The sequence below is a fragment of the Arachis ipaensis genome, chromosome B7 (genome assembly GCF_059453495.1).
Source record: "Arachis ipaensis isolate K30076 ecotype BB chromosome B7, ASM5945349v1, whole genome shotgun sequence".
NCBI classification, from domain to species: Eukaryota; Viridiplantae; Streptophyta; class Magnoliopsida; order Fabales; family Fabaceae; genus Arachis; species Arachis ipaensis.
In genome coordinates this window covers 126249608-126261826 of record NC_142442.1, presented here as the reverse complement: position 1 = coordinate 126261826, position 12219 = coordinate 126249608, and the positions used below count along the sequence as shown (strand labels likewise).

General features: G+C 38.1%; 1 protein-coding gene across 1 annotated transcript; it reads right to left on the bottom strand.

The window, feature by feature from the left end:
- LOC148554047 (uncharacterized) lies at nucleotides 1–1506 on the bottom strand. Its single transcript, XM_088493185.1, has one exon. The coding sequence runs from the start codon at nucleotides 1504–1506 to the stop codon at nucleotides 1–3; it is 1506 nt and encodes a 501-aa protein (XP_088349311.1).
- Nucleotides 1507–12219: the final 10713 nt, after the last annotated feature.

The window sequence follows — 12219 nt, the reverse complement described above, 5'->3', positions numbered from 1 at the left end:
CTAAGGAGGAGGATCATAGGGGCTCAGCTCTTCACCCCTTACTTTGAACTTCTTTCCTGTATCTCCATAACGTAGCTCAATATGCTCCAGAGAGAGGATTCTGATTACTGTATAAACCCATGCTGGATTGCTGGTGAACACCACCTTCATTCCTGGGGAGAAACCTTCAGTGGGGATCTTTTTGTTTCTCCATCCTCTGGGTATTTTTTTCTTTTTGGGGACCTCCTCCTTGGTGGATGATGCAGTTCCAACACCAAACTTAGGTTTGATGTCAGGCAGAATTTTATCGGTTGTCACCACAGGAGGTTTGAGTTGCAAATTCTGCTGTGCATCATCAGGGGGTTCTTGAAGGTTTGGATCAATGAGCTCAGCCTGCATGCACCTCTCTTCTTCATCTGTTGAATGTACATCTTTGAAGACATGAAAGACTAGTTGCTCATTATGCACTCTAAGCACTAATTCACCAACTTCTACATCAACCAGAGCTCTTCCAGTGGCTAAGAATGGTCTTCCTAGAATTATAGAGGCATTCTCATCCTCCCCTGTATCAAGAATCACAAAATCTGCTGGGAGGAAGAACTTACCCACTTTGACCAAGATATTCTCCACTAATCCGTATGCAGGCTTCATAGATTTGTCTGCCATCTGTAATGCTATCTTTGTGGGTTGTGCCTCTTGGATATGCAGCTTCTTCATCACACATAAGGGCATTAGATTTATGCTTGCCCCTAGATCACATAGGGCTTTCTCAAAGGTTGTGCTCCCAATGGTGCATGGAATTTGAAAGCTCCCTGGATCTGGCATCTTCCTTGGCAAGTCATTTTGAATGACAGCACTACATTCCTTAGTCAGGACTACTGTCTCATCTCCCTTTAAACGCTTTTTCTTTGACAACAGCTCCTTCATGAACTTGACATAGATAAGCATTTGCTTCAAAACCTCAGCAAAAGGAATATTGATTTGTAACTTTCTGAAGATTTCCAAGAACTTTGAAAACTGCTTGTCCTTGGTCTCCTTTTGAAGTCTCTGAGGATACGGCATCTTAGGCTTGTACTCAGGAGCCTTTGGCAGTGTAGGATAAGTGTCAAGAGAGTCTGGGAATGGTTTGTCTGCACGCTTTGGAGGGGCGTGCTCCACTTCTCCTTTCTTTTCCTCTGGAGCTTCCTTTTCAACTAGCTTTTCATTGGCCTTGGCCTCAGAGCCAGCTACTTTACCACTTCTCAATTGAATTGCCTTGCAATCTTCTCCTGGGTTCACCACTGTAGCCCCTTGAAATGTACTTGCAGACCTCTCAAGTATTTGCTTGCTCAGTTGGCCTACTAGCACCTCTAAGTTTCTAATAGGGGCTTTGGTTTCCTGTATAACTTGTGCTTCTGTACTTGCCACTTGTTCACTTATTACAGTGATAGCCTTGCATTCCTCTCTTGGATTTGGAATTGTGTTACCAGGAAGGCTGTTAGTGGTCCTCTGATCAATTTCATTAACCTTTGTGGCTAATTGACCCATTTGAATTTCCAGGTTCTTGATGGATGCTCTGGTTTCCTGTCTAAAACCTGTTAATATTGCTTCTAAATCATTGTTCTGCTGGAAACCGCCCTGAGAACTATTGTTGAAGTTCTGAGGTCTCTGAGGTTGGTCCCTCCACCCAAAGTTTGAGTGATTTCTCCATCCCGGGTTGTATGTCTTAGAATATGGATCATTGTTGGGATTCCTAGGACCACTCCCCATGTAATTCACCTGTTCATAAGAAGGTTGAGCATAATCATGATTATTATTTTGAACAAAATTACCTGCCATGTCATAGGAGATTTCTTGGGGTAGATTTTGAATGTTGATAGCTGAGACTTGCATGCCACCCATCTGTTGAGTAAGTAGATTTATCTGCTGAGACATAAGCTTGTTCTGAGCAAGAAGAGCATTAACAACTTCTACTTCCAACATGCCTCTCTTCTGAGAGGTCTCAGAGTTCACAGGATTCCTGTTAGATGAGTACAGATATTGGTTGCTTGCAACCAATTCAATCAGCTCAATAGTCTCCTCTGGTGTCTTCTTCTTGTGCAATGAACTGCCTGCAGAAGTGTCTAGGCTCATCTTTGATATCTCTCCTAAGCCTTCATAAAAGATATCCAGTTGAGTCCACTTGGAGAACATGTCCGAAGGGCATTGCCTAGTCAGCAGCTTGTACCTTTCCCAAGCTTCATAAAGAGTTTCACCTTCCTTTTGCTTGAAAGTCTGAACCTCCAACCTAAGCTTAGTCAACTTCTTTGGTGGGAAAAATTTAGTGAGAAATTCCGTGACAACCTTTTCCCACGTATTCAGACTTTCTTTTGGTTGGGAATCTAGCCAGAGCTTTGCTTTATCCCTCAGAGCAAACGGGAAAAGTATTAGTTTGTACACCTCTGGGTTCACTCCATTTGTCTTCACAGTATCACATATCTGCAGAAAATCAGATATAAATTGATTTGGGTCTTCATGAGGAAGACCATGATACTGGCAATTTTGTTGCACCAGGGTGACCGATTGTGGCTTCAACTCAAAGTTGTTTGCAGTTATAGGAGGCACCACAATACTTTTTCCATAAAGATCCGCAGTAGGGGCAGAATAAGAGCCAAGCACTCTCCTTTGTTGATCATCTCCATTCGGATTTACCACATTGGCATTAGCATTATTTGCCATAGTGGATTCTGCAGCCTTGCAAAGTCTTGCTTGTTGTAAATGTTGCCTGAAAGTTCTTTCAGGTTTAGGATCAAAGTCTAAGAGATGTTCTTTGTCTCTATTCCTGCGCATACACAAGCAGAAAACAAGAAAAATTGGGACTCTCTACGTCAGAGGGTAGAGAAGTCCCTGTGAGGTAACCTGTGTAAAATAATAAAATAAAAAATACTAAATAAATAAATAACAAAAATTCAAAAATTAAAAAGAAAAAATAAACAGAAAAATTTAAAATAAAATTAATTGAGTGACACCAAACTTAAATTCAATAAATCAAAATATATATTTTTATTTTTATTATTTTTTTATTTTTATTTATTTTTTTTAATTTTTTAATTTTAATTTTTAATTTTTTTTATAATAAAAAAAGAATGAAAAACGAAACAGGGGAGGGGGGATATAAGGAAAAGAAAGTAAATAACGTAAAGAAAAAAAAATTTTAACGAAAAAAAATTAACTTAAAAAAATGCAAAATAAAAATTTATACTAAAATAAAATAAAAAATATAATAAAAAAATTATCTAATCTAAGCAATCAAACAACGAATAGTTGTGAATCACAGTCAATCCCCGGCAACGGCGCCAAAAACTTGATGTGGTATTTTTACAACCACGCTTACTAACCGGCAAGTGCATCGGGTCGTACCAAGTAATACCTTACGTGAGTAAGGGTCGATCCCACGAGGATTGATGGACTAAGCAACAATAGTGTTTGATAGGCTTAGTTAGACAAATAAAAATTGATGTTGAGATACAGCATAAAAGAGATTAAACAATATAAAAAATATTGAAGAAGGGCAAGTAATTAAGTTGGGAATAATATATGGAGAAGGCAGTTAAGGCTTCAGAGTTATCTATTTTCTGGATTGACTTTTCTTATTAAGTATTTTAATTATGCAAGATTTAATTCATGGCAAACTATTTATGACTAGACCCTAATTCCTTAGACCTTCCTAGTCTCCTCTAAAATTCATCAACTGCCAATTCCTTGGTCAATTAATTCCAATTAGAGGGTGATGATCGAATCCTAGTTTATATGCCACAAGAATCCTAATTATTCAAAGATAAAGGGATTATATGTCACGTATCCCGTTAAATACAAACAATTAGAAATTCAGGATAATATGTTTTCAAGCTATTGTTCAAGTAAAGAGCTTTTCCAAGTTTTACAAGAACTCAAATAGAACATGGGTCATACTTCCGTTCCACCCAAATTCATAAAATAAAGAACGAAAACAATTATTGAAATATAAATCAAAACATGAATTAAAATAGAAAAATAATATTATCAATCCATACAATAGACAGAGCTCCTAACCTTAAAAATGGAGTTTAGTTGCTCATGGAAAAGAGAAAATAAGGATTCCGATAAAAATGTACAGAGTTTCAATCTGATGGCCTCAGAACCATTTTTATAACTAATCCTAATAAATTTTTAAATCTAATATTTAAAATTAAACTTAAAATAATATCTTTTCCTAATTTAAGATTTGAATTTAAATTTGAATTAATTTAAATAATCAAATCTTCAATGGATGGATGGGGACCACTTGAATTGTCCATTATGCAGATCGTTCATGTGATGCGTCCGCGTCGTCCCCGCGTTCACGTCATTTGTGAAGATTCCAGTCCACGCGATCGCGTCAGGAACGCGATCGCGTCATTGCGATTTCCTCCATTCCGCGCGGTCGCGTGAGCCATATGTCCGCGTCGGTATTCGCTGGTTATCTCCTTGGCTTCTTCTCTTTCTCTGCAGAAACTCCATCAAATTCCGCCAAATGCTACCTAAAATAAACAGTATTGTACAAAACTCAAAATAGCATCCATAGTGGCTAAAATATAATTAATTCTTAATTAAATTCAATAAATTAGATGCAAATTCACTAGGAAAAGATAGACAAGATGCTCACGCATCAGCTCATGCACCCTCCTTTTGATGGAGTTATCTTGCACTTGTTGTCCTTCCATTGACTTCTTGGTGATTGGATGTTCGATTGGGATGAATTCATCTACTCCCATCCTCACCCCAGCATCTTTACATAGCAGAGAAATTAAGCTTGGGTATGCCAGTTTGGCTTTAGTGGAGTTCTTGTTTGCAATTGTGTAAATCTCACAAGAAATCAGATGATGAATCTCCACTTTATTTTCCAGCATAATACAATGAATCATCACCGCTCTTTTGACAGTGACCTCAGAGCGGTTGCCAGTGGGCAATATAGAATGCCCAATGAAGTCCAACCAGCCTCTTGCGACTGGTTTGAGATCTCCTCTATTGAGTTGGTTTGGGACACCTTTTGAATTGGTTATCCACTTAGTTCTAGGGAGGCATATGTCCTTTAGAACTTGGTTCAACCCCTTATCTACTCTCACCATTCTCCTATTAAAGGATTTTGGATCATCTTGTAGTTGAGGCAGTTTGAAGACCTCTCTTATTTTGTCCAGGTGGAAGTAAATAATCCTCCCTCTGACCATAGTTCTGTAGGTATGAAAGGCGGTTCCAGTTATTCTCTGCTTATCTGTCAGCCACAGATTTGAGTAGAATTCCTGAACCATGTTTCTTCCAACCTTTGTCTCAGGATTACCTAGAATTTCCCATCCTCTATTTCAAATTTGCTCTTAGATCTCAGGATTAACTTCTGGAATCACTGACCTCAGACCCATTATTTTGTGGTAATGGTCTGCATGTTCTTTGGTTAAGAACCTCTCTTGATTCCAAAGACTCTTTGGAGTATTCTCTTTCTTGCCTCTTGAGTTGGTTTGTTTTCCTGTAGGAGCCATGATCTTAATGAGTCTTAGCTCGGTGATCACGAAAAAACACACCAAATTTAGAGGTTTGCTTGTCCTCAAGCAAAAGAAGGGAAAGGAGAGAGATAGGAGGAGAGGCAAATTCGAATGGTGGAGAGGTGGGGATGGCCGAATGTGTATTTATAAGTGGAGGGGAGGGATTTCGAAAATTTGAAAAAGATATGACATAAAGATATGATTGGTTAAAAAATAGAACCATGACATGAAAAAGATGAGATTTTTAAATGAAAAAGATATGAAGATGTTAAATCTGAAAATTTGTTGATGCATCTAAGAATTAAGAGATGATATGATGAGTTAGAAAAGAGTTGGAAAGAAATTGAGAAGATATTTGAGTTTTTGAAGAATATTTGGGAAAGATTTGAAAGAAATTTGAAAAGGGATTTAGAAAATTGTTGAATTTTTGAAAATTGAAGGTGAATGATGAAAATTTGTAACAGGTTTATGCAGAAAATTATGAGTCAAAACATGAAAATTTGAAAACTTTTGAAGTGGAAAACAAAATCCTCTCCCCCTGCCTTTCTGGCGTTAAACGCCCAGAATGGTATCCATTCTGGCGTTTAACGCCCATATATTGGCCATTGTGGGCGTTTAACGCCCAGCCAGGTACCCTGGTTGGCGTTAAACGCCAGAAATCTTTTGTTACTGGGCGTTTTTCTGAACGCCCAGGATGCTGCAATTCTGGCGTTAAACGCCCAAAATGGTACCTATTCTGGCATTTAACGCCCAAAATGGTATCTTTACTGGCGTTAAACGCCCAGAATGGTATCCATTTTGGCGTTTAACGCGCAAAATGCCCCTTACTGGCGTTTTCTTGCCAGTGAGCTCCTTTTCTCTGCTTTTTGCACTGAATCCTTCTGTAACTCTGTGAATTCCTACAATTTGATGATTAATCTTGAAGAAAATTTATATCAAACTTCTATAAGTATTAATTAAAACAAATAACTTGCTAATGGCAGGGTTGCCTCCCAGTAAGCGCTTCTTTATTGTCTTTAGCTGGACCTTGACTGAGCTTTATTCTAGTATCAGTTTTGAGCATTCTTTCTCAAAATTACTTTCAACATAATGTTTGATTCTCTGTCTATTAACAATGAACTTTTTGTCAGAGTCAATATCCTAAAGCTCAACATATCCATATGGTGACACACTTGTAATCACATATGGTCCCCTTCACCGGGATTTCAATTTCCCGGGCAATAGTCTGAGCCTAGAGTTGAACAGCAGAACCTTCTATCCTGGTTCAAAAACTCTATATGACAGTTTTTTGTCATGCCACCTTTTTGCTTTTTCCTTATAAATTTTTGCATTTTCAAAAGCATTGAGTCTAAATTCCTCTAGCTCATTTAGCTGGAGCAATCTTTTCTCTCCAGCTAACTTAGCATCCAGGTTTAGGAATCTGGTTGCCCATTAGGCCTTATATTCCAGTTCCACGAGTAGATGACAGGCCTTGCCATACACAAGCTGGTATGGAGAGGTTCCTATGGGAGTCTTGAATGCTGTTCTGTATGCCCACAGAGCGTCATCCAAGCTTTTTGCCCAATCTTTTCTACGGGCAATTACAGTCTGTTCCAGGATTCTTTTTAGTTCTCTATTAGAGACTTCAGCCTGCCCATTTGTCTGTGGATGATATGGAGTTACTACTTTATGGCTAATTTCATATCGGACCATAGTAGAGTAAAGCTGTTTATTGCAGAAATGAGTGCCCCCGTCACTGATGAGTACTCTGGGAACACCAAATCTGTTGAAGATATATTTCTGGAGGAACTTCAGTACTGTCTTAGTATCATTAATGGGTGTGGAAATTGCTTATACCCATTTAGATACGTAGTCTACTGCCACCAGAATGTAAGTGTTTGAGTATGATGGTGGAAAAAGACCCATGAAGTCAATACCCCATACATCAAATAACTCAATCTCTAAGATCCCTTGTTGAGGCATGGCATAACCATGAAGTAAGTTACTAGCTCTCTGGCAACTGTCACAGTTACACACAAACTCTTGGGCATCTCTATGGAGAGTAGGCCAGTAAAACCCACATTGGAGGACCTTAGTGGTTGTTCGCTCACCTCCGAAATTTCCTCCATACTGTGATCCATGGCAATGCCATAGGATCTTCTGTGCCTCCTCTCTAGGTATGCATTTGCGGATCATTCCGTCTGCACATCTCTTAAAGAGATATGGTTCATCCCACAAGTAGTACTTTGCATTAGAGATTAGTTTTTTCGTTTGCACCCTGATGTACTCCTTGGGTATGAACCTCACAGCTTTATAATTTGTAATGTCTGCAAACCATGGTGCTTCCTGAATGCCGAAGAGTTGCTCATCCGGAAAGGTCTCAGAGATCTCAGTAGGAGGGAAGGACGCCCCTGCTACTGGTTCTATCCGGGATAGGTGATCAGCTACTTGGTTCTCTGTCCCTTTTCTGTCTCTTATTTCTATATCAAACTCTTATAGAAGCAATACCCATCTTATGAGCCTGGGTTTAGAATCCTGCTTTGTGAGTAGATATTTAAGAGCAGCATGGTCAGTATACACAATAACTTTTGAACCTACTAAATAGGATCTAAACTTGTCAATGGCATAAACCAGTGCAAGTAACTCGTTTTCTGTGGTTGTGTAGTTTTTCTGTGCGCTATTTAGAACACGGTTGGCATAGTAAATGACGTGCAGAAGTTTGTTATGCCTCTGTCCTAATACTGCACCAATGGCATGGTCACTGGCATCACACATTAGTTCAAATGGTAATGTCCAGTCTGGTGCAGAAATAACTGGTGCTGTGACCAGCTTAGCTTTCAGAGTTTCAAACGCCTGCAGACACTCTGTTTTAAACACAAATGGTGTGTCAGCAGCTAGCCGATTACTCAGAGGTTTTGTAATTTTCGAAAAATCCTTTATAAACCTCCTATAGAATCCTGCATGCCCTAGAAAGCTTCTGATTGTCTTAACATTGACAGGTGGTGGTAATTTTTCAATTACCTCCACTTTAGCTTGATCCACCTCTATTCCCTTGTTTGAAATTTTATGCCCAAGGACAATTCCTTTAGTCACCATAAAGTGACATTTTTCCCAGTTTAAAATTAGGTTGGTCTCTTGGCATCTTTTCAGAACAAGTGCTAAATGGTCAAGGCAGGAGCTGAATGAGTCTCCAAATACTGAAAAGTCATCCATGAAGACTTCCAAAAATTTCTCTACCATATTAGAGAAGATAGAGAGCATACACCTCTGAAAGGTTGCAGGTGCATTGCACGGACCAAAAGGCATCCTTCTATAGGCAAATACTCTAGAAGGATATGTGAATGCTGTTTTCTCTTGGTCCTGAGGATCTACTGCAATTTGGTTGTAACCTGAATAGCCATCCAAAAAGCGGTAATAGTTATGACCTGCTAGTCTCTCTAGCATCTGGTCTATGAATGGTAGAGGAAAATGATCCTTTCGGGTGGCTGTATTGAGCCTTCTGTAGTTGATACACATACGCCACCCTGTAACTGTTCTTGTAGGAACCAGTTCATTCTTTTCATTGTGAACCACTATCATGCCTCCCTTTTTGGGTACAACTAGGACAGGGCTTACCCAGGGGCTATCAGAAATAGGATAAATAATCCTAGCCTCTAGTAACTTAGTGACCTCTTTCTGCACCACCTCCTTCATGGATGGATTTAGCCGCCTCTGTGGTTGAACCACTGGCTTAGCATCATCCTCCAATAGGATCTTGTGCATGCATCTTGTTGGGCTAATACCCTTAAGATCACTTATGGACCACCCAAGAGCTGTCTTGTGTGTCCTTAGCACTTGAATTAGTGCTTTCTCTTCCTTTGGATTTAAAGCAAAGCTTATGATCACTGGAAAAGTGTCACCCTCTCCTAGAAATGCATATTTCAGGGATGGTGGTAGTGGTTTGAGCTCGGGTTTAGGAGGTTTCTCCTCTTCCTGAGGGATTTTCAGAGGTTCTTTTATTTCCTCTGATTCCTCCAGATCAGGCTGAACATCTTTAAAGATGTCCTCTAGCTCTGATTCAAGACTTTCAGTCATATTGATCTCTTCCACCAAAGAGTCAATAATATCAGCGCTCATGCAGTCATTTGATGTGTCTGGATGCTGCATAGCTTTGACAGCATTTAACTTGAACTCATCCTCATTGACTCTCAGGGTCACTTCCCTTTTTTGTACATCAATAAGAGTTTGTCCAGTTGCTAGGAAAGGTCTTTCTAGAATGAGAGTTGCACTCTTGTGCTCCTCTATTTCTAGCACTACAAAGTTAGTGGGAAAGGCAAATGGCCCAACCTTGACAATCATGTCCTCAATTATGCTTGACCGATATTTAATGGAGCCATCAGCAAGTTGAAGACATATCCGGGTTAGTTTAACTTCTTCAGTCAAGCCAAGCTTTCTGATAGTGGATGCAGGTATTAGGTTGATACTTCCTCTGCAAACGGAATTTTTATCTCAAGAGTCCTGAGATAGTCTGCAAAGCCGGCAAATTATTTATCCTGTTTCGCTTGGCAGAGTTTCTGAGGATAAGGCATCTTGGCTTTATATTCTTCAACCTTAGTTGCTGCAGGTTTATTCCCTACAAAAGTGGTTGGAGAAGCCTTCTTAGAGGGGTTACTATCAGCACTTGCAGGTGTCTGATCCCTCATTGGCGTTTGAACGCCAGGATTGGGAGCTGGATGGGCGTTTAACGCCAGCTTCCCACCCTTTTCTGGCGTTTGAACGCCAGAATTATTCCTCTCTAGGTTCTTGCTATCCTCAGAGGGATTTTGCGCAGTGGTTTGGTTATCCTCTGTCAGTTGTTCCTTTCTTGGCTTTCTGCTACTTTGAGCTGAATTATTCAATGTCTTCCCGCTCCTTAGTTGAATAGCTTGGCATTCTTCTGTTATCTATTTAGATAGCTGCTGTCTTGTCTGATTCAATTGTGCTTCTATATTCTTGTTAGCATTTTTAGTGTCTTGGAGCATCTCTTTAAATTCTGCTAATTATTTTGTCATAAGGAGTAATTGCTGATTAAGTTCAACAATCTGTTCTTGAGGATTAGGATCAGTAGTTACTGCCCTAGCCTCTTCTTTTATGGAGGACTCACTGCTTGAGTACAGATGTTGATTTCTAGCAACCGTATCTATGAGTTCTTGAGCCTCTTCAATTGTCTTTCTCATGTGTATAAACCCACCAGCTGAGTAGTCTAGAGACAATTGAGCTCTTTCTGTAAGCCCATAGTAGAAGATGTCTAACTGTACCCACTCTGAAAACATTTCAGAGGGGCATTTCCTTAACATCCCTCTATACCTCTCCCAGGCATTATAAAGGAATTCATGATCCTCTTGTTTAAAGCCTTGGATGTCCAGCCTTAGCTGTGTCATCCATTTTGGAGGGTAAAATTGATTCAGGAATTTGTCTGATAATTGTCTCCATGTTTTCATGCTTGCTGTGGGTTGGTTATTTAACCACCTCTTAGCTTGATCTTTTACAGCAAATGAAAACAGTAATAATCTGTAGACATCCTGATCTACTTCTTTATCACGTACTGTGTCAGCAATTTTTTTTACACTTATGTCCATGATGGAGAAAAGGGAATTGATATGAATTGCAATTAAATTATATTTTTAATTTTTTTTGTTTACCGAAATTAAAATAAAATAAAATAAAATAATTGAAAAATTGAATATAAGTTCGAAAATTAGAAGAAAATGAAATAAAAGCAAATTGAAAACTAAATTAATTAATTAATTAAAAAGATTTTGGAAAAAGAATGCTTAGTTAATTTTGAAATATGAAAGAGAAAAGTAGTTAGGTGATTTTTTTGAAAAAGATTTTGAAATTAGCAATCAAAAAGATATGATTGAAATTTATTTTGAAAAAGATATGATTGAGAAGATATGATTGCAACTTATTAAAAAAAAGATATGATTGAAAAGATATAATTGAAGAAATTAAAAAGATTTGATTTTTGAAAAAGATTTGAAAGGATCAATTTTTTTTTGAAATTAGAATTTTGACTTGACTAAAAAAAAGATATGATTTTGAAAATCTTTGACTAATTTAATGCGAAATTTCAAAATTTATGAGTAAAATAAGGAAAAGATATTTTTTTAATTTTTGAATTTTAATGAGGAAAGAGAAAAACAACAAAATGACACTAAACTTAGAAATTTTAGATCAAAATAAAGAGAACAAACAAGAAAACTTTGAATGTCAAGATGAACACCAAGAACAAATTTTTGAAAAATTTTTAAGTAAATAAAATCACAAGGGACACCAAACTTAAAATTTTTAGAAAATCAAACACAAATTTTCGAAAATTTTAAAGGAAAACACGAAGAAGACACCAAACTTAGAATTTTTAAAGATCAAGAAAGAACTAAGAACATGCAAATTCGAAAAATTGAAAGAAATAAAATCATGCAATTAACACCAAACTTAAAATATGAAACTAAACTCAAATAAAAGACTCAAATTTAGTGACTCTAAACCAACAAAAATAAATTATTCCTAATCTAAGCAACAAGATAAACCGTCAGTTTGTCCAAACTCGAACAATCCCCAGCAACGGCGCCAAAAACTTGGTGCACGAAATTACAATCACACTTTTGCAATTCCGCACAACTAACCAGCAAGTGCACTGGGTCGTCCAAGTAATACCTTACGTGAGTAAGGGTCGATCCCATGGAGATTGTCGGCTTAAAGCAAGCTATGGTTATTTTGTAACTCT